Source organism: Syngnathoides biaculeatus, chromosome 2 (genome assembly GCF_019802595.1).
Source record: "Syngnathoides biaculeatus isolate LvHL_M chromosome 2, ASM1980259v1, whole genome shotgun sequence".
Classification (NCBI taxonomy): Eukaryota; Metazoa; Chordata; class Actinopteri; order Syngnathiformes; family Syngnathidae; genus Syngnathoides; species Syngnathoides biaculeatus.
This window is the reverse complement of record NC_084641.1, coordinates 17,976,244-17,999,202: the sequence shown is the minus strand read 5'-3', so window position 1 is coordinate 17,999,202 and position 22,959 is coordinate 17,976,244. Positions and strand designations below refer to the sequence as shown.

At 45.0% G+C, this 22,959-nt stretch overlaps 2 protein-coding genes and 1 long non-coding RNA gene across 3 annotated transcripts in view; 2 read left to right on the top strand and 1 right to left on the bottom strand.

The window, feature by feature from the left end:
• The first annotated feature begins 799 nt into the window (after nt 1-799).
• On the top strand, nt 800-6,628 carry rbm15 (RNA binding motif protein 15). The gene has a single exon (XM_061838669.1). It carries the CDS (start codon nt 942-944, stop codon nt 3,492-3,494), a length of 2,553 nt encoding a protein of 850 aa, XP_061694653.1. The 5' UTR covers nt 800-941; the 3' UTR covers nt 3,495-6,628.
• Nucleotides 6,629-10,944: 4,316 nt separating this feature from the next.
• slc16a4 (solute carrier family 16 member 4) overlaps nt 10,945-22,959 on the bottom strand; it is a 47,833-nt gene continuing 35,818 nt past the window's right edge. The window contains exons 10-14 of the mRNA XM_061838650.1: nt 19,465-19,676; nt 16,844-16,937; nt 14,998-15,205; nt 11,802-11,882; nt 10,945-11,466 (exon numbers count right to left, since the gene is read on the bottom strand). Of these exons, the coding sequence (XP_061694634.1) occupies nt 11,256-11,466; nt 11,802-11,882; nt 14,998-15,205; nt 16,844-16,937; nt 19,465-19,676 (806 nt within the window). The 3' untranslated portion in view covers nt 10,945-11,255. The remainder of the gene's footprint in view (nt 11,467-11,801; nt 11,883-14,997; nt 15,206-16,843; nt 16,938-19,464; nt 19,677-22,959) is intronic.
• LOC133510590 (uncharacterized) lies at nt 11,436-22,439 on the top strand. The gene is made up of 3 exons (XR_009797650.1): nt 11,436-11,575; nt 19,468-19,590; nt 22,097-22,439. It is a non-coding gene; the product is annotated as an uncharacterized LOC133510590 (long non-coding RNA).

Sequence of the window (22,959 nt, the reverse complement as noted above, 5' to 3'; positions counted from 1 at the left end):
TGCGACTGTTGTCTGTCCCCGTGTGCCCTGCGAATGGCTGGCAAGCAGGTCAGGGTGTACCCCACCTCCTGCCTGATGACACCTAGGATTGGCTCCGTCATTCAAGTGACCCTTGTGAGGATAAGCGGCTCAGAAAATGGATGGATAGATTTATACAAAATGTTTTTCAATGTATTTTGTAGCTTGTCTGACAGTAGTTTGATTTGAAAATTGTTCAGGATAAAGGGGCTTCTTGGCCAACGTTGTTTTTTCCTCTCAAATTACAAAAACACGTTTGCTTGTTCTCGGTTGTTTGAAGTTGAATAAATTGTCTTTCGGCGTGAATTTAAATGGGAAAATGACTGGTTTGGCAGAGACGACTTACATTAGCAGGGACATTGCCATCTTGTGGTAAACAACTGGCAGCGCTTCTCCCTCCAGTGCATTATTATTATGCACTGTAGGAAGACGCGCGCGTACAATTTATCCATGACATTAAAGCTTTTATAATTATGTAATAATTTCAGTAAAAATATTTATAGCCATAGAAAATATAAATGTATGTTTAAATGCATTCATTTCCAACAATTAACCATGAAATAACATTGATGAATGAAACGCCTGTTTCGGGTGAGTGATTTCATCATTTGACTGATTGCAACAGGCAACTTTATATTTAATTTTAGTTTAGTTTGTATCGCAAAATACTGTAGGCGTACCGTTGTTTTCATCAGTGAGGGTTTTGATTGACGTGTACGCTCACGGCTTCCGCCCACTTTCTCAACCAATCGCGAGTGCGGGGCGGGACATGATTCAAAGCTTGACAAAATGGCGACCGTTGTTGTTTTACCACAGGGCCAGTGAATAACGAGAAATTCCTTAGCCGAATTTCTGCGCTCTCTCGCAGAATTGCCGAAACCCAAAGCCCCAGGCGTCCTAGGGTCGGCTCCGCGTGGACCGAAATGAAAGGTAAAGAGCGGTCGCCGTTGAAAAAACGCTCTCGGGCCTTGGACGACATTCGCGATCGGGGAGGATGCCACCCGAGCAGCAAGAAAATGGGCGCGTTGTCCCTATCAGCTGGGACTAATAATAATGGCAACAAAAGTGACGGCGGCTCGACGAGGAGGAGTCTGCTCGGCGACAAAAGGGACCGGGACTTCGACGGACACGGCCGGCTCGGGAACAACCACAACAGCTGTCAGCCCGGCGTTGTCGGCTCCGGGAGCAAGAACCACACCACCCTGAGCCTCTCGCTAGATTTGGCCGCGGCGAGGAGCACGTCGCGCGGGGACAAGCGGCTGGCCGCTCCCGGCGCCGACTGTGAGTACAAAACCCTGAAAATCAGTGACCTGGGAAGCCAGCTGAGCGACGAAGACGTCGAGGACGGACTCTTTCACGAATTCAAGAAATTCGGCGACGTCAGCATCAAGCTGAGCCGCAGCAACGACGAGCGGATCGCCTTTGTCAACTTCAGGAAGCCGGAGGACGCCCGAGCGGCCAAGCACGCCAGGGGTCGGCTGGTGCTCTACGATAGGCCGCTGAAGATAGAGGCGGTGTACATTAACCGCAGGAGGAGCCGCTCGCCGGTTGAGAGAGACTTGTATGGAGCCACGCAGAGCCACAGACACTTACAGCGGCCCCTCTCCCCCACCGGACTGGGATACAGAGACTACCGCCTGCAGCAGCTGGCCCTGGGAAGGCTGCCCCCTCCGCCACCACCTCCCTTATCCCTGTCCCGGGACTTGGAACGGGACCGGGAGTTCGCCCTTTTCGAGGCCCGCGCCCGGCCGACTTTCATCGCTGAACGGGGTGCCTTCCGTGAGGAGGATTTTATATCGCCAGAGGACGACCAAAGAGCCAATCGGACCTTGTTTCTGGGACACCTGGACACGGAGGTCACCGAGGACGACTTGAGGAGAGCCTTTGACAGGTTCGGTGTCATCACGGAGGTGGACATCAAAAGGCCTGCACGGGGCCAAACCAGCACGTATGGCTTTTTGAAATTTGAGAACCTGGATATGGCTCACCGTGCTAAACTCAGCATGTCTGGGAAAATAGTGGGCTGCAACCCAATCAAGATAGGTTACGGAAAAGCCACACCCACTACACGTCTGTGGGTGGGGGGCCTGGGACACTGGGTGCCCTTGACCGCCCTCGCCAGAGAATTTGATCGCTTTGGCACCATCAGGACGATAGACTACAGGAAGGGGGACACCTGGGCCTACATTCAGTACGAAAGTCTGGACGCAGCACAAGCAGCATGCACGCACATGCGGGGCTTCCCTCTCGGCGGGCCCGAGAGGAGACTCCGAGTGGACTTCGCTGACACGGAGCATCGTTACCAACAGCAGTTCTTGCAGCCTCTCCCGATTGCGCCCTTTGACATGGTGGCCGAGTCGTTCGCTCACCGTGCCGCTCCGGAGCCTCTGAGGGTTCGAGAAAGGACTACCCCGCCGCTTCACTTCAGGGACAGGGAGCTCTTCCCTGGCACCGAATGGTCCAATCCTGCAGCTCTCCGAGAGCGCGTGCGGGCCTCCCCCTTCGATCCCCTCGAACACTTGGACCGTGAGCGGCGGGCACGTGAGCCCTGGTCTTTGGAGCGAGAGCTGCAGGGGCGGGAGCCTGCACGCAAGCGCAGGCTCTTGGAAGACGGGCGCCACCTTGACCACTCGCCCGACATCTCTGACAGGACAGTAAGGCGTCGGCGTGCCTCTCCAGACGGGAGCCCCGGAGGTAGCAGTAGAGACGGGGGGCGATTCAGTGACCCGGAGCGCCCACCAAGGGGGGACAGATCTTCCCCCACACGAGAGCGCCGCTGCAGCCTGGAGAGAGGCGGGGTGGAGCGGCGACTCAAAGGCGCCTCTGACAAGGGTGCGTCAAGCAGCAACATTTCACTGACTGCAGAGCGCAAACGTAAAGCCGGCGACGGCGGTAAAGGGACGGCAAAAAGAGAACGTTCCGAGGGTTCGTCCAGAAGCACGCAGCTGTCCAAATCGAACTGCGCCAGGCTGACTCTGGCCTGGCAGGGTATGCTGCTGCTGAAAAACAGCAACTTCCCGGCCAACATGCACCTGCTGCAGGGGGACCACAGCGTGGCCAGCGAGCTTCTCACGGACGGGACCACTGGCAAGCAGGTGTGCCAGCTCAAGATCACCCAGCGCCTCCGCCTGGACCAGCCCAAGCTTGAAGAGGTCTCCCGACGCATCAAGGCGGCGGGCCCCGGGGGCTACGCCGTCCTCCTGGCGGTTCCCGGCGCCGCCGAGGACTCGTCGTCCGACCCGGCCGTCTCCACCCAGCGGCCGCTCCGCAACCTGGTGTCCTACCTCAACCAAAAGCAGGCGGCGGGTGTCATCGGCCTGCCCGTGGGCGGGAGCCGTGATAAGGACACCACGGGGGTCCTCCACGCTTTCCCTCCCTGTGATTTCTCCCAGCAGTTCCTGGATTCCTCAGCCAAAGCTCTGGCCAAAAGCGAAGAGGACTATCTGGTCATGATTGTGGTGCGAGGAGCATCTTAAAACAAACAGCTAATGAGTCAAAAGTGTTAAAATACAACAACAACAAAAAAAATCATCAACGACTGCTGTATTTCAGTAACCATTGCATGCTCTGTGTATTGCATTTTGGGGTACACTAGAATGGTTCTTGGATGTTGTGCAGTATGTTGTCGCGTTACCCACTATTACCACAAGCGGCTTCTTTCACCTGCTGCAAACAAAAAGGGGTGCATGATTTTTGAAATTCGCTGAGGTTGCAGGACCGCACAAAATTCTCAATGTTCATTTCAGATACATTCTTTAAACGAATATATACATTAAAACATGTTTCTGAGGAGAAGAAGCGACTTGGTGCCGTGCAGGAAGTAGACACAATAACAACTCTAAAACAACTGTGACGTGTATAAAACTAGATAAATTATTCCCAAGTGTTAACTGGACAGTGTTACTTGATCCTTGCTCTTGTTATTGTGTCTACTGCTCCACACAAAAGGGAAGATTGTTATTCAATTTCCTATATGAAAGATGAATTGATGCAAAAGTGTTCACGTCCTTTACTTTTAAGGTTAAAAAAAAAGACGGGAATTTTGGTACAATAGTTGAACAAAGTCATTCATGTCACAGTGCTTCTCTCCACAGTCCCACCCTTTTTTTTTTTTTTTGTCTGTCCAAGAATCGTTGAAAGAACCGTTGTGGAATGGGAAACGGTGGTTGACGGGTGGCGCACTCGGTTACATTTGTGACATGTTTGAACTTCCAGTCATTTTTCATGTTCAAGTATTGAGCATTCTTTTGCGTGCAGTCTCAATGTTTGATCGCAGCGCTGCCAGAAGGTCACAAGAATTATGAGCACTGGGATACCTCGTTTAGGAAAAAGTCTGCTTTTACCAGGACGGTAATAATGACAGGAGTCCTTTTGATTTATATGTAATTGGGAATTTGTGGTAGTCCTAACACCAAGCTGAGATAATGGAGTAGTAAAGTCATAATTACAGTGTATGTCAGTAATTACAGCATGGCAACATTTTCTTAAAATCCTGCGCAGTCTAGTTTGGAAGATGCAAAGGCTGAATGTATTGTAATGAAATTACAATATTATGCATTTTAGCGTAATGGAGATAGAATGAAACCATAAAGAGTGATTTGTTTTTTAAATATGGCACAATTCAGAATCGCAATCCTCTCGATTGCCAAGTATGTCCACACAAGGAATTTGTCTCCAGTTTTTGGAGCTGCTCTAATATGACAACAGATCAGTAGATACTTTGAGACGTTTAAAAAAAAAAACGTACTCAGTTAAATTTGGCTTCCTTAATTCTCTTGGTAGATGAGTTTCTCAGGAATACCAATAACATATCTGGCCAATGTTTTATTATAATAGGTGTGAGAAATGAAAATAAATGTATACCTTAACTAACTCCATTACCCAATCAGTATTTGGTGGTTCAGGATTGATATTTCACACTTTTTTTTTCTTGCAATTAAAAAAAAAGGCATTCTTTAAAATGGGTAACAGATGAATACCTTGCAAATGACGCCGAAGATAAAAGAGTGTTTATTGTTATTGTCATGGTGAAGGCAGACAAGCTCTTATGACAGGTGTGAGTGCTCATCATATTTGTATTTTCTCAATAACAAAGACTAATTTGTTTTTACTCCATGCTTTAGTTTTTTGTTTTTTTTTTCATAGGACTTGTGTAATCTAAAAGGTGTGAGGGGGAAAAAAAAGAACCGTAGATGTGGATTTAAAAAAATGTTTTGTTGACATTTTGACTAAACCCACATAAGGGTGCTTACAAGAATCAGTAAGTAGGGCTGTGTCATTTTTTTTCAACATTTGAATTCCCGTTTTTACAAAGCATGACTCCGAGACCTACTTACTGAACTGCTTTTTCGGTGGCTGCCAAAAGTCTACACACCCCTATTCACATGCCCGGTGTTTGTGTTGTCTGAAAAAAATGAGACCAAAATTATTCTTTTCAAAACTTTTCCCACCATTAGTATGACCTAGAATCTGTTCAACTCAATTGAATAGTATTTAAATCTTTTTAGAGGGAAAGTAAAAATTTAGTTTCAGAAATGCTCACACCCCTCCTAACTTTCTGACTGCAAGTTGGCTCACAATAAAGCAGTCATATTAATACTCGTGTCATATTGGAGTCAGCACACACCAGCCAACATTTAAAGTGCTTATAATTAACCCCAAATTAATTTCTGATCTTTTAGTAGGCTTTTCCTGACGTTTCTTTTTTGTCACAACACATTTCCCCAGATTTAGGAAGTTTTGTTATGGTCCAGTGTAAGAAAGGTTGGACCTTTTTGCCATATTCCAGAAGGTATGTGTGGTCCAAACATAACACTGTTCAGCACCAAAACAACAGCATACCTGCAATGTAGCATGGTAGTGATAGCATCATAAACAGGGTCCTCTTTTCTTTCTTTGTGAACAGCCACAACCGCAGTATTAGTCATTTATATTTGTTTTGCTGGTTAGCACATCTGCCTCACGGTTCTGAGGACTGGGGTTCAAATCGCAGCCTCGAACGGGGTTTGCTTGTCCTCCCATGCCTGTGTGGGTGTTCTTCAGGTATTCTACTTTCCTCCCACACCCCTGAAAGATGCGCGGTAGGTTGAGTGGAAGATTCTAAATTGCCCGTAGATGTGAACGGTTGTTTGTTTACATATGTCCCCCGATTGGCTGGCGACCATTTCAGTGTGTACCCCGTGTAGGCTCCAGGACACCCGGGACCTGTGTGAGGAGTGGTACAGAAAATGGATGGATGGATATATTTGTTTCTTCTTCTGAAAATCTACATTTTTAAATTCATCTGAGTTGTAGAAGTCATAGCTCATCATTTTGGAAAATGGGTTATTTTGGTCTCATTTTTTTATGCTCCAAAAACCTGGCATTTGAACAGGTGTGTGCCGACTTTTTGTGTCTACTCTGTGTGAATCATGACTGCTCTGAAATGTATTGACGTTCAAGGACTACGATGACGACGTGTTTAAGTTGCGTAGCCACCGGCCGGCCTCCAGTGCCGCATCGTGCGCTGACTTCCTGTGTTACGTTCGTACGCGCCGATGTCACGGGGGAAGGAGGAGAGCAAGCTGTTGACGTACCCGCAAAAAGTGCATCAATAAATTGTTCATTTGAAGGAGAAAGCTTCCAAGTTTCTTGGATGGAAGTGAATTGAGGAGAACCAGGAAAAGGTTGAGTTTCCCGGGAAGTTGAAGCGAAAATGTTGGAGAGAGAGAGAAAGAGCGCGCGAGAGAGGAAAGGGGAGACCACCGGCTGTTTTTGCATAGAGTTTGCACAATGTAAATTACTACCATCGAGCACGGAGGAGCCGCTTAGGCGCCGGGCAGGAGTCCGCACCAAGCACTACACTTGGTCTGCATGTCAAGTTGCCATAGCGACCCCCGAGGCCTGCCTTTGTCATGGCTGCTTTGTGTGATTTTGCTGGGGGATGGTGATGTTCCGCCGTGGGAATATTTTTTGCAACATCAAGCTGCATCACCTTCTCGTCATCTACTGCTTTTTCTGACTCCACGCAAGGAATCCACACTGAGGAGCCCTCCAGACATCCACCCCCACGTCCCCCGCCCCACTCCCCACCAGTCTTAGCTGTATTACTGTGTAAAGAAGGAGCCCACCAGTAGGAGCTTAACAACGTCCCCCCCTACACTCCCAGCTCGGCAGTCGGGTGAGTACGAAGGAGGGCGATAACATCGCCCAGCTAGGTCTGTATCGCTAGCTTGGGTGGCAGAGGTAAGTAAGGAAATGCAATGGTTGCCATGGTAACACACCCCACGGCACATACGCAATCAAATAACCCAATCAAACAAAAAGTTTATATTAAGTAACGTGAAGTCATAATATTGATGCCAGTGTCCCTTGAACAGCAAGTACTGTTAGATTATATCTGGCATATTTTGAAAGGATGATAGAGACTTGATATTATCGTTACAAGTATATTATACTGGTCAGAGTTCTAAAAAACAGAAAACCCATGTTGAATATCATAGATGACAAGTGGTAGAAAAGGGCATAAAGACATTTTTAAAAGATGTAGCTGGACATTGCAGCAAATAATAATTAACTTTTTTAGTGTTTTTACAAAATCTGTGTCTACAGTATGTCATGTTCAAGGGTGAGTTGTGGAAGGACAACCAAGAAGAAATCTTATCAATCTATTGGAAATTATATTTAAAGTAAGGAGGTTAGTACCGTTTGCAAGAAAAAAACCTGTACTTTTTTGGGTGGGGTGCGGTGGGGAATTTGAATTACGAGACTACTGCAAAATGATCAATTGTCCTGGTTTTGCCATCATTAAGTATAGTTAAGGTTGAGTAAAATGAACATTTTTGTGTCAGTCCTTTAATCTACTGACAGCATAATACAAAAATTCCAAAGACAGATATGGTCATTTAGAACATTATTTACTGAATACAATAAAATGTCCATTTTTTTTTTAGCTTTTTTTTTGTGTGTGTTCCAGCACTACAGGGTGAATATTAACACTGTAAGATAGATAGCTGCTTTTGCCCATTTCTTGCAATTCTGCTACCGGTGCCTGTGAACCTAAAAGCATGATGACATCATCAAAATGTCCATGCGCCACTGGAAACAAGACGCCCAAAGCAATTGGAGTCAGAGTGAGGCCGACAAACTCGATAGGACTGTTGCCAGAAGTGCACGGCTGTGCAGTCTATCTGGATTTCGCCTCTGTCGACACAGTGACGAGGTGTATGGCGAGTGTGGGTAAACTATAGTCTGCGGGCCACATACCCATCAGAAAGGTTTTAGGTTTTACTACAAGTTTTGGCACACAAACCAATCCCCGTCAGTCTTAACGCATTTTCCAGCCTTTGTGCTGCACTTTCATGTTTCATGGACTGGAAGGAACCTTCCGGGGTATTCTGTAGCTTCGTTTTCACGTTCTGTAGCTTCGTTTTCACGGCTGTCTTGGCATCTTCAAAACGGGTGCCCTTGGTGACTACCTTGAGCTTGCGAAGAGGAAAAAAATACATCACATGGAGTTTGAAATACTCTCTCCGCTTGAATTTGTACTTATCCATCCATCCATTTTCTTAACTGCTTATCCTCACTAGGGTCACAGGGAGTGCTGAAGCCTATCCCAGCTGTCAACAGACAGGAGGCGGGGTACACCCTGAACTGGTTGGCAGCCAATCGCAGGGCACATAGAGACAAAACAGCAGCAATCACAATCACACCTAGGGGCAATTTAGGGTGTCCAATAATTGTTGCATGTTTTTGGGACGTGGCAGGAAACATGAGTGCCCGTAGGAAATCCATGCAGGTACGGGGAGAACATGCAAACTCTTCACAGGCGGGCCTGGGATTTGAACCCCAGTCCTCAGAACCTTGAGGCCATCGTGCCGCTTACACAAATATAGTTACATATACCATAATTGGAACAAATCAAATCATTCTTGTGTGCAACAGCATGTATCTGGCTTCTTTGTTTCATCAATGGAAGTAGAAAGTACAAATACTGTATCTCTTTTCAAATGTACAGAGTCGAAGTAAGAAGTTGACCGAAAATTACTCTGGTTAAGTACAGATACCTAAAACAAATCTTTTTTTGTACAACATTGAAATATTTATACTTAATGCTGTGATACAGTATTGATATACATGGATGAAAAATGAATACTTTAAGTGCCTGCGGTGCAACTACATGACTATGTGGTAGTTATTGATGATCACATTTGGTGATATCACTGTTATCCTTTAGCAAAAAACCCTTGTGTCATATAACGAGTTGTACCAGAAGTTGAGCGTCAATCAATCCGAAGTGGCTGAGCCAAGAAACCCCCCAAGTAACAATACGATAACACAACATGTTTGGGTGTGTGTTTCTTTTGCAGGCTTCGAGGAGGAGAGGAGGCGGGCTCGTGCACAGGCCACTGAACGCACCACCATTGCTTGTCTGTTGTAAGTAATCTCTTTTTTTTGTTTTGTTTTATGTTAAAGGAGAAAACATTTAAGGTAAGTTTTTTGGGGGGGCGGGGCATGGCAATGGCAGAGGTGCTTTTTTGACAGTAGTTTGCTGTCGTGTTGACGTTAGACAGGGTTCGCCATTATGTTTTGCTAAATTACTCAAAGACAACACAAAAATATTTTCACATACCTGTGAGAAAATGCCTTCCAAAAAGCCAATGGTGGAGGCTTGTCTCACAAACTTTTCTGTACAACTATTTACAACATCCACTCCATTTATATCCTCCAACTTTTAAAAAAAAAAAAAAAAGACATTGGGGGCACAACCCCAAACACGTTTTTTGCCATTTTTTTTCTGCCATTCACCTTGCCGCCTGTTGTGTACAAACTTTAAAGGAAAATTCCAGTGGTTTGGATAACAATGTATCCAATAGGTCATCTAATATGTACTCTATCCTGAAAATGTAACGTTAAATTGTAATTGCCGATACAAATCTTCTCAAATAGTATTTTGAGGAGATTTTTATCGACAATTGAGAATTTTCAGATGCGTCGCCATTTTCGCGAGTCACATGACCTACGTGCGCAGATGTGACGTGTTACGTGCCGTTCCAAACGTTCAATTGCATGGGACACCATTATGCCCAGGGCTGTTTTCTCAGATTTATTCTCATCTGATGAAGAAATAGCAGTATCGGTTGATCAGGAAGACGGAGGAATACTTCCACACAGATTTGAACCTGTGGCTGTAAATAATGTTGAATATTTGGATGGTCTTTGGGCAGAATGACACAGAGTCTGATGAGCTCGTTCCCCGCCAAGTGGCGGAGCTGTTAGCTCGCTCCCCAGTGAGCTAGCTGCGGGATGGTTCTTCGGGCGGAATGACGAGCGAGCTCACTCCACGAGCCCTGGAGCTCGCTCGCTGGGGACCGATCTCACGGCTCCACCGCTTGGCGGAGCTCGTCAGACTCCGTGTCATTCTCCCCGAAGAACCATCCAAATATTCAACATTATTTACAGCAACGGGTTCCAATCTGTTTGAAAGTATTCCTCCGTCTTCCCGATCAACCGATGCTGCTATTTCTTCATCAGATGAGGATAAATACAAGAAATCAGCACCGGGCATAAATGGTGTCCCATGTAATCGAGCATTTGGAAAGGCACGTAACACGTCACATCTGCGCACGTCGGTCATGTGACTCGCCAAAGTGGCGACGCACTTGAAAATTCGTAATTGTGGATAGCATTTTTCTCAAAACACTAATAAATGAGAGAGGATTTAACATCCCATTGTCAAGATAGAGTACATGTTACATGATCTATTGGATACATTGTTACTCCAAACCACTGGAATTTTACTTTAAGAAAATCTCTACAGCGCTGCTTGTACTGTATCACCATGTCTGAAAATATCAATAAAATCATTTTAAATGGTACAATTCAACAGTGTGGCGATTAATTTGCGTCTGAATAAATCACACAAGAACAGTCACATGTCAGTTTTATTTTTTTTTTTCAGCTGGCTTGTGTGCATTTAAAAATGACCTCCGACAACAAAAATACTTATGATTGGTTAAAAGCACAAAGTTTTCTACACTCTCGATCAGTTAGCCAGAATAAAACAGCGCGAAGCAAAAGAAAACGCTATCAACACAATAGGTGACAGGTAATAATAACCCGCAACGAAAAGTATCGCTGCAGAATGTGTCTTGGCCCTTGAACGCATCTCGTTAGAGAAGGAAGAAAAAGAGCTTTTGTGCATTGTGACTGCTGCGGCGATTGCAACAGCAACACTCACACACTCACACAAAAAGGCTTCAGGGCTCAGTGCAGCATTGTGCAAGTGACTTGAGGGGGAAGAACAAGAACCAATTGTGCTGGCATTCTTGCGGTAGGAGACCTCGTCTGCCGATAGAGGGCAGTGTAACAAAACCCACAGTCTGCTTCACACGCGGATGAAGAAGAAGACGACCGAGAAGAAGCCTGGAAGTCGGGTTCGTACGTCTTTGGCCGACATCACACGAAGTGCTGTCGTGCACCCGATAAGGCAAACAGTGGTGGAAAAGGAAAAGTACAAAAAGAGGAAGACTTGCATCAGAATCCCAAAGCAATTGCCGCTCAGTCAACTCGCAGCGAGGTACGACAATAAGGAAATAACATTGCGCACATTGACGTATTGAAGCAAAATGTGTGCGTGTGCGGTGTGTTTGTGTGCGAGGTAGCCAAAGATGCTGCAGAATGGCGTCTTTGTGAAGATCAATAAATTGTGTGGAAACTGCAGGAGGCATCGGGACCGCGTTACAGTGGCTTGCAATGCAAATTGGGTTTAAAAGAAAGATGCGACTGAGCAAGACGATTCTCACCAGTTTCTCCGTGGATTCGGATGAAAACCCTTCTTGCAACCATCAGCATATTTTTGTGCTCTTAATCTGCTGCGCGCTCCACTTGGAGGGAAAGCCAGAAGGGAAAAGTGACAAAATCCAGACGGACCAAGAGATACAGTTTTTTTAAAGTCACGCTCAGCAATGATGTCAGTCCAAACACGGACAACCATCCATCCATCCATTTCCTGACAGTGCTTATCCTCACAAGGGTAGTGGGAGGCCTGGAGCCTATCCCAGCTGTCATCGGGCAGGAAGCGGGCTACACCCTGAACTGGTTGCCAGCCAATCGCAGGGCATACGAAGACAAACAATAGTCACATTCACAATCACACCTAGGGGCAATTTAGAGTGTTCAATTCATGTACCCGGAAAAACCCACGCAGCCACGGGGAGAACATGCAAACTCCACATAGGCGGGGCTAGGAAAAAAAAATGCTACACTGTTAAATTTTAAATGGGTCAAATTAATTACATTAAATTTTCAATTTTATTTTCAATGATAACAAATTAAACAAAATGTGATTTTATAAAATGCTCTTTGAAAAGGTCCAATTATTATCCATACATCCATCTATTTTCGTCACCGCTTATTCTCACGAGGGTCGCGGGGAGTGCTGGAGCCTATCCCAGCTGTCAACGGGCAGGAGGGGGTGTACACCATGAACTGGTTTCCAGCAAATCGCAGGGCATATCGAGACAAACATCCGCACTCACAATCACACCCTAGGCGCAATTTAGAGTGTCCAATTAATGTTGGATGTTTTTGGAATGTGGGAGGAAACCGGAGTACCCGGAGAAAACCCACGCAGGTGCAGGAAGAACATGCAAACTCCACACAGGGAGGGATGGGATTGAACCGGGGACCTCAGAACTGTGAGACCAACGCTTGACCAGCTGATCAATTGTGCCGCCTCCAATTATTATTATGATTATTATTTAAAACACGACCGCAACATTGCATTGGACGTCAGGGACAGCGTCTTCAGACTGGGGTGGTGGTCCCCTTTTTTAAGAATGGGGACCGGAAAGTGTGTTCCAACTATACACACCCTGGCTTCCCTGGCAAGGTTTTATCAGTGTTTACAGCAATGCGCTTTTCGTCCTGGCCGTGGAACATTGGACCAGATCTACACCCTTTGGCAGGGTCCTCCGGGGTGCATGGGAGTTCCCCTGACCAGTCTACGTGTGTTTTCTGGACTTGAAGAAGGCGTTTGACTGTGCCCCACGGGAAGATGCTTCGGGAGTATTACATACGGGATGCCCTGATGTGGGCTGTTCAGTCCCCGGACGACCAGTGTAAAGAGTTTGGTCCGCATTGCCGGGAGTAAGTCCGACTCGTTCGTTCGTTACCCTCACGGACAGAATTCCTAAATTCGGGCAAGGCTTTGAGGGGGTCAGGGTTGACCGTGTCAGTATTACCTCTCTGCTTTTTGCAGATTGATGGCCTTTATCAAGCCGTGACCTTCAATTCTGACTGGAGCGGTCCTCATCAAAGTTTTTGATTTAGTGGTCAATTTACGATTCTACCCTCACCGACGGTCACGACTTCTGGGTCAACCAAAAGATCCCGGATACGGGTTTCCTCCGCGAGGTGTCTGGGGGTGAGAAGCTCAGGGTCTCAGAGGAGAGCCGCTGGGGAGACGAAAATCTGGCCCTCCCTGGTGAAACTCGTGACCCCGCGACCTGACCTGGCATCAGCGCAAGTGAATGGATGGATGGATATTTTAAAATGGAAATTCTCTGCAGGAAAAATATTTTAAATTAAAAAAAATATATTCAATGGATTAAACTGAGCCTTTTTAAAAGTTAAAGAAATTGTGAACATGTATTCTGAAATGTAAAATGAAAAGCAAATCTAACTACCTAAAAGTATTTTTTTGTGATTTTTTTTTTTTAAAAACGAGTCAATTTCAACCCCTTAAAGTAAAAAAAAAGAAAAACACTTTTATAGGGAAGATAAAACTTCTGAATTTTTTTTCATGCAATATGTAAAAGTATTGACCTCTTAAAATTAAACACAAATTGTGAAAAAAAAAAGTAAAAAAGAGAACATTTCATGCTTTTTAACAAAGTTTTAAACTTAAAAGCCCGTCTTGAACATTGACCCAATGGTTAAGATCATCGCCTGCTACTGTGGGGGAACGAGGTTCAAACGCCCACCCATCCACAAACATCTCCCGCCCTTATGGCTGTGGTGCCCTTGAGCAAGACAGTGACACTTGGAACTCCCCCCTTAGGGCACTCAAGTTGTTCTCTAACTAGTAAGTGTGTGTCTTCACTATGATGGGTAAAATGCAGAGAACAAATTTCATGTGCATTCTCATGACGATGAAGGGAATTCTATTTTTGAACAGGTCAATTTGATAAAAAAATTTGGGAAAAAAGCTAAAAACCATCCATCCATTTCCTGACTCAGGTCACAGGCGTGCTGAGCCTATCCCAGTTGATGCTGGACGAGAGACGGGATAGAAAACTGAACTGCGTGCCAGCCAACCGTAGACCAACGATCATTCACACTCAAATTTACACTTATGGTTAATCTAGTCATCAATCAACCTACCGTGCATGATTTTGGAATGTGGGAGGAAACCTGGCGAAACCCCATGCTGGCGAGGCCGGATTTGAACCCAGGTCTCTGAGAACTGTGAACTGTGCCGCCAAGCTCAGTTTTAACCGCTCAGTTTTTTGGGTTTTTTTTTTTTTTGACAAACTAAAAGGATAAAACGTCTGCTGGCCTCATGTGAGTTCTTTTCAAGAGCCTCTGTTCCGATACGAGCAGCCCACGTACGGTTTTTGTGTGCACCCTCGAGCCCATGGTGTTTGTCCACTTGTGTAACGTCATGCAGTTTGTTCCAACTTGGCCACAACTCAAAATGCTTCATTGGCGGCAGCGGCAGCAGCAGCAGCAGCCTAACAGCGTTTTAAGGGCGTGTACTTGCGGTGAAAAAGCAGGTTTTTGCATAGCTTATTTTCAACAAGGCAAGAGTCGGCTATATGTTGCTACTAGCCAAAATGTGCTGGATGCCATCCATGTGCCTCTGACACAAACAAGGGATTATATATAATTGCCTGGATGTTTATACACTACAATTTTGGCTTATCGAGGTTCAGTCCAGCAGTCTCGCAGACAAAAAGGGGGCGACACGGGGTCCCGCTCACGCCGGTTGGCCCTTACACGACGGCGTTGCGCGGGCGGTCCGGGGCGAAGCAGCCGTTGGTCCTGCATCCGCTCTGCGCCGCCTTGGCCCGGTACACTCTGTTCCGCCGGGCTCTCCAGCGCTGGGCCAGCGGCTCCATGAAGAGCGAGAGCGAGGACAGCAGGTAGCAGAGGCCCGCCAGGTAGAAGGAGCAGTCGTACGTCTGCGTGTAGTCGTACAGGAAGCCTGGGCGAGGAAGTCCAAAATGCATTCAATTGTAGGCAGTGGCGGTTTTATGTGGGGTGGGGGAACTCACTTAACTCAGTAACGCAGGGGGTTCTTGTGCGCCAAAACAAAAATTTCAAAAATGAATTTTGCCAGCCATCAATCTTTTTTTTTTTTTATTGCCCTTGTCAATCACCGTATCAAATAAATGAATAACGTTTCCTTCAACTAATGTATTGCCAGCTATTCCCTGACTTTTTTTTAGAATTACTTGCTTGGACACTCTCAATTGCAACTAGGTGTAGGAGGAAACTGACCCCCATTTTTCTGGAAATTACTGGTTGCCGTTGTATCTCTCCTAATTAAAAAATTTGGGGGGCTAAAAATTTTTTTGTTTAATGAGTGTCAATTACGTGTAGATTTTTGCTATTTTGCTTTCCTGCCCAGCAATTCATCATGCACACTTATACGATCACCAGCTGTACCCAGTTAAGATGGTTTACAATAACTCCAAGAGAAACAGTACTATTGATAATTATTCATTTTCTGTCAACGGGCAGGAGGCGGGATACGCCCTGAACCGGTTGCCAGCCAATCGCGGGGCACATAGAAACAAACAACCATTCGCAGTCACAATTAACACGGAGAACACGCAAACTCCACAAAGGTCAGAGGCGGGATTTGAACCCTGCTTCTCAGAACAGTGAGGCAGACGGTCTAACCAGTCATCCACTATTCCACCTCTCACTAATTATATTAAATTACCAGCTAATGACTTAAAACAAAAACTGTTAACAGAATGAATTATTGTTATTAGTATTTTTAAAAAAAAAAATTCATATATTTTACATACGCATTTGACCTGGCCTGTTGGTTTTAAAAGCCTTGAGCGCAAACCTTTGGCCAGGCCTGAAAAACAAGAAAGCTCTTCATTCGGGCTTGTCGTCCTGTCAACCGGTCTGTTCATTTTCCTACTGTCCTTTTCTGCTGTGGGGAGATGAAAACAGAGATGTGCGCTATTTGCGAGACACCCCACCCACCCCATCCCGAAGGGATCATTCTTCACATTTCAACCCTGAAATACTCCAGCAGGGGTGTGGGCCCGATTGGTTGGCTCACGTCGCGGGGAGGTCATTAGGTCAGTATTTCTCAACCATTATAGAGGAAAGGAATTAATATACGTTGTGTGATTGTATTTATGCATTGTGTATATATAAATATACGATATACCGGAGACATGCATATATTTTTATATAGGTATTTATGGGACCACATGGAATTCACTTAGCTTCAATGGAGATTAGTTAGTGTACAGGTTGTATAACTCGTTTTTTTCTGTCTCCTTAAAATATCCCAACACGCAGCCGTTACATAACGTCTAAATTTCAGGTTTAAAAAAAGTGAGGAGACCCCCCAGTGAAAAAGATCAAAGCGAGTCCACGGTGTCAATATTTTGTGAGACCTTGAATCATGAAGGAGTTATTTGACACCAGGGCAGTAAAAGTGGCCAATCGGGCCCAATTTGGACATTTTAAGGTAGAACGAATCTCGCCGGGAAGAAGTGAAGAGTGGGCGACACCCTGGATTGGTCTCTAGTCAGTTGTAGGGTACATGTAGACAAACGAGACAAATGTGGCGGGGTTCTGTTTATTGACTCACCTGCCAAAGGAGGACCCGTGAGACAGCCTAGACCCACAAAGAACATGGAGAAGCCCATGGAGTTATTGAGTTTCTCCGCCCCCACCAGATCCACCTGGAGGAAAAACTACGATGTCAGGACCAAGGACAGGAATGTACCGGTGATGACAAAAGTTGAAAAGTGCATATAAAAATCGTAGAACCGGAATCGGAATTGGAAGTTTGTGCAACAGGTACCGTATGATGTGTTGTTTATAGGATACATGCGGACTGAAAACATAAATACATACATACAGAAAATGGGCAGATGGATATATATACAGTATTTACTGTGTATAGATATTGTATATCAGCCCATCTATTTTCCATTTCGCCTATCCTCACTAGATTCGCGGGCGTGCTGGAGCCGATCCTTGCTGACTCTTGGCGAGAGGCGAGTTACACCCAATCGCAGGGCACATTAAAACAAACAACCATTCACACTTAAATCTGGCAATTTAGAGTCTTCAATTAACCTACCGTGCATGTTTTTGCATTGCGGGAGGAAAGCGGAGTACCTGGAGAAAACCCACGCAGGCACGGGGAGAACATGCAAACTCTACACAGGCGAGGCCGGATTTGAACCCAGGTCCTCAGAACTGTGACGTGACAGTTCAGACAAAGACAAACAACAGAAAAACAAAAGATGTTTTTTAAAAAATGACTGAAAAATGGTATATACAATAATGCCTAACCAGTGCCGTGAAAAGGAATTGGCCCCTTTTCAAATTCATACATTTTTGCAATGCATCCACTTTCATGTTTAGGATCGTAAAACAATTGTAACCATCAGACAAATATAACCCAGGTGAAATTAAAATTCTCTTTTTAAATTGTGATTTCATTTATTAGGAAAAGAAAACAAGCCCCTATGTGAAAAAGTAATGCCCCCCGAGATCTTATCACTCCTCGGGACATCCCCAGTAGCAAGAACTGAAGTCAACCATTTTCTAGAACTAGCGATGTCCAGATCAATCCAACCATCCATCCATTTTCTTAGCCGCTTATCCTCACAAGGGCCGCGGGGAGTGCCGGAGCCTATCCCAGCTGTCAACGGGCAGGAGGCGGGGTACACCCTGAACCGGTTGCCAGGCAATCGCAGGGCACATGGAGACAGACAACAGTCCAGCTCACAATCACACCTAGTTGCAATTGAGAGTGTCCAATTAAGGTTGCATGTTTTTTGGGATGTGGGAGGAAACCAGAGTGCCCGGAGGAAACCCACGCAGGCACGGGGAGAACATGCAAACTCCGCACAGGCGGGTCCGGGATTGAACCTGAGACTTCAGAACTGTGAGGCCAATGCTTTCCATCTGATCCATTGTGCCGCCCTGATGTCCAGATCATGTAGGAAAAAAAGCAGCCCACCATGTTTGACTGTTGATGTGAAGTAGTTTTTCTGAAATGCTGTGGTACATTTACACACCATGAAATGAGACACACACCTTCCAAAATGCTGAACTTTCATCTGATTAATCCAGATAATTTCCAAAATGTCTTGGTCATCATAAAGATCTTCTTTTGCAAAGGAAACTGGTTTTCACCTCGGAACTCTGCCACGGACGCTTGTCTCTTCCTTATTGTTGTATCATGAAAATTGACCTTAACGGAGGCAAGAGAGGCCTGCAGTTCTTTCTAACTTGTCCTGAGTTCCTTTGTGACCTGGGTTGGTTCTCCATGTGAGGATAATGACTCTCCCGATGGTTTTCTGGAATCCTAAAGCTTTAGAAATGGCTTTTGTAATCCTTTCCAGACAGATGTCAATTACTTTATTTCTCGACCGTTCCGGAATTTCTTGGCATGGAGTCATTTTTTTTGTTTAGATCTTTTATCCAACTTGAATTTGTCAGACAGATTCTGATTAAGTTATTCCTTGATTTAACAGGTCGTGGGGTAATCAGTCTTGGGTGCGAGCAGTGATAATTGTGATAAGGTTTTGATTAGCTCCAATTGAATGTTGATTCAATAAGGGGCTTAATTACTTTTTCAGACAGGAGCAAATAACCTTTCCTCAATAAATGAAATCACAATTTGAAAAAAACATTTTAAATCACTTGGGTTACATTTGTCTGATATGTGCATTTGTTTGATGATCTTAAAGGGGAAATCCAGTGCTTTGCATGAACAGTGTATCCAATAGGTCATGTAATATGTATCCTATTTTGACAATGTGATGTTAAATCGTCTCTCATTTAATGGTGTTTTGAGAAGATTTTTTATCAACAATTATGAATTTTCTGGGGCGCTGCCATTTTCGCGAGTCATGTGACTCATGTGACGAGCAGCGCCCCTGAAAATTCATAATTATTGATAAAAATCTTCTCAAAACACCACTAAATGAGAGAGGATTTAACATCACATTGTCAAAATAGGATACATATTGCATAACCTATTGGATACACTGTTCATCCAAAGCACTGGATTTCCCCTTCAAATAATAAGAATTTGAGAAGGAGGCGTATGTGATAACTTCCTCTGTGCTGGGCCGACAGTACTCTGAACACTGCGTTTGTTTCGGACCGCTCACTTTTGTAACGTTTCGACGTTTTTAGTGGACACTGCAACATTAGACTTAATGACGAGTCTGTTTCTGTCTCACTCACCAGAACAGGCAGCAGCAGAGCCATGTAGCCACCACAGAAGATGGCAAAGAAGACGGCGTAGACCATGAGCAGGATGTAGGAGGTGGCCAGCGGCGAAAGCAGGTTGACCAAGCCGCAGAGGATCAGGTAGGCCTTGTGGTAGTGGTACTTGTGGAACAGGTTCCGGTCCGTCACCCAGCCCGAGGCCAGCTGGGCGATGGTCTCTGTAATGCCTGCACAAAAAAGAAACAAGCCATGTTGGATTTTGCACAACTCACTTGTCCCCACTGCACCACCAAGATTGAAATGATATCTTCTGAAACACGTCTTTGGTGTCAACTGAGAATAAGATTTAATAATGAGAAGCAAGAAAAGGATAAAAAGAGAAATACGGGAATAACGATACAAAACAACGTCATACTGTACTTGGTAATTTTGCAAAATCAGGTTGTGTGGGGTAATGTGAAATTTAAGCAGATTATTCAGAGGTAGTATCAAAACACACAAAGAAAGGCTCAATGTGTACACGAGAATTGTGTATTAAATTGTTATTACAGAGGGTATAAAAAGTCTACCAATGACTGTTCAAATGCAGGTTTGCGTGATCAGTAGATAAATCATTTCAAAACTTTTTACACATATCACCTGTAAAACACAACAAACAAAAATTATTGAAGTGTCTATAGTGTGGTTGCACACCGTCGTATGTCTGCAATGTGCTAGCTAACGTCAGCACATCCATTTTGTCTCCACAAGAGGGTGCAAGTTTCACATACAAAGCCTTTGCATCTGCAATTGGCTGGCAGCCAGTTCAGGGCCCGATGATAGCTGAGATAGGCTCCAGCACTCCCATGACGCTTGTGAGGATAAGCGGACTAGGAAATGGATGGTTGGATGGCTGGATGGATGGATTGATGCCAACGCTCTAGAAATGCCCCCACAGGTGCGGCCTCCCATATTGAACATACCAGAAACCACCACTGAGCACAGTCTAAAGTGGCTTTGATGAACCTTTGATGAAATCTGAACATGAACACATGTAGATTTTTACTAGTTGTCTGCGACGCACCGCAATTTTGTTACCTACTTTTGTCTTTCCCTGGTAGTTTTTTTTTTTGCATGTTGTTTTTAAGTGTTTGAATTTTTTTTATTTTTATCAGAAACCTGATTGTTTGGTGCTAACTCTGACTGCTATTTCAAACGGTTCATAACTCCTTCCACCTTGACGAAGACCCCCGGTCCATCTGACGAAAACCAGCCCCTGTGTGCGATGCTGCCACCACTGTGCTTCTATTCTTTTGGTGATCAACAGTTTTGCGTTGGCGCCAAACATGTCTTTTTGAACTACGGCCAAAAAGTTGAACCTTAGTTTTATTGGACTACAACAAAATCTCCAAAACACCTGCTGCAAAGAAACCAAGGTTGAACTTTTTGGTTATAATTCCAAAATGTGTGTTTTGGAATTAACATGATACTGCTCCTGCCCTAGTCTGTTGGTCCTAACTATATAAATATAAAATATATAATATATAATATAAATGCTATGTTATTGTTATCATCATTATTGTAGATTTGCCAAACTAATAGCACAAGACGATGTCTGTGATTGAACGTAGTATTCAACACAGGATTTAGTGCGGCCTTGGTCATTTTTTTTTTTCTTGTAACAATCTCATAAAGCATTTAACAATAAATTGCTGTTCTTTATCTGACCATTACTGTAAGACAGCGGTCATGTGGTATTGTCAAGATTGCTTGCGTGGCATCTGATGACTCAGCAGATGTGTGGCCGCAGTGCACTCGCGAGTATCGACTCTTGCAGGGGATGGCTTCGGGCTCAACAGATCAATGTGTGACGCATTGCATGCAGAGCAGCTGCAACGGAGAGAAAGAACAACAGAACCCGAGAACACGGCTGAGCAAACCTTTGTGCTCAAGGGTCACAATTGAGCTAGAAAAGGAGATGGGCCGGCTCATTCGTAAATGAGGTTTCAAAAATGTGTACGTGTGTGCGCGTACATGTACTGCAATAAAATCTTGTATTCTGATTCCGTACTAGAAAATCCCGCTTTTTTACAATCACTTGGCTTCATCTTCTTGTCAACTCAAATGCGCCCGGATACACTCATTTCCATGGCGAAGACTACAACGATGGATCGTGCCGTCCATCCATTATCTGAGCTGCTTATCCTCACGAGGGTCACAAGAGTGCTGGAGCCTATCCCAGCTGTCAAAGAGCAAGAGGTGGGGCAAACCCTGGAACTGGTTGCCAGCCAATCGCAGGGCACACAGAGACAGACAACAGACGCACTCGCACTCACACCTAGGGGCAATTTACAGTCTCCAATGAATGGATGTTTTTGGGATGCGGGAGGAAAGCGGAGTGCCCGGAGAAAACCCTGGCAGGCACATGGGGAACATGCAAACTCCACACAGGTGGGGCTGGGATTTGAACCTTGGTGCTCGGACGGAAATATAATATATTTGTATTAATTTTTGCTCCTTTTGCATACTGAAATAAAAAAAAAAAACTTGTGTCACGCACATGGACATTCAGACTGTTTTTTTCTGCTAATTTTGCCTTCCTGACAAAGCACCTCAAATACCAAGGAACCTTAAATCTTACAAGATTTGACTTTTTGATTGTTCTTAGGTCTGAGGTGTGGTCAAGAGTGGATTCATCCCGATTTTAGGGCCCACAATCCAACATAGGGAACATGATCAGTATCCATCCAGCTTCCATCACATATATCCTCACTGAGGTGGCGGCCACACTGGAACCCATCCCAGCTTCCTTCAGGCGAGGGGCAGGGTACACCCTGAACTGGTCGCCAGCCAATCGCAGGGCACATCTAAACAAACAACCATTCGCACACACATTCACACCCAGTGGCCATTTCAAGTCACCAATCAACCTAACATATGGTTTTGGGATGGAGGAGGAAACCAGAGTACCCAGAGAGAAACGCACGCAGGCAAACTCCACACAGACGAGACCGGGATTTGAACATGGGTCATCACAACTGTGAGGCGGCTGTGCTAACCAGTCTACCACTGTGCCACCCAACAACCAAAAGTCTTCATGTGTGTGGGACAGAGCCAACCTCCATAGTCATATGACACGGAACGAAATATATCCAATCAAGGAGTATATGCGTGCATGAGGAACAAAAGGAAACAACCGTAAATTAAATTAAGCATGTTACACAATGTGTTTTTTGTCGTTGTTTTTTTTTTTTTTGGCATAATGAAGCGGTTACCAAAGCGAAATATTTTTCAAGGACAACAGAATTTTATTAGGCTCAAGGGTCTGGTAACCTTTGGGAATGTTTGGGAAACATCTGCACAAAGCCGAAATTGTTTCTTCTTCTTGGGTTTTGTGAGATCACGTGCAATCACGTGAGATTTCGAGATTACCACCGGAACAGAATCTGTGTGTGTGTGTGTGTGTGTGTGTGTGTGTTTTGCAATGTGTGATGTGTGGGGTCTGTCACAGATTAAAAAAAAATAAATAAA

What these genes read in the sequence shown, in the direction of transcription:
- rbm15 (XM_061838669.1), top strand. Translation starts at nt 942, where the DNA reads ATGAAAGGTAAAGAGCGGTCGCCGTTGAAAAAACGCTCTCGGGCCTTG.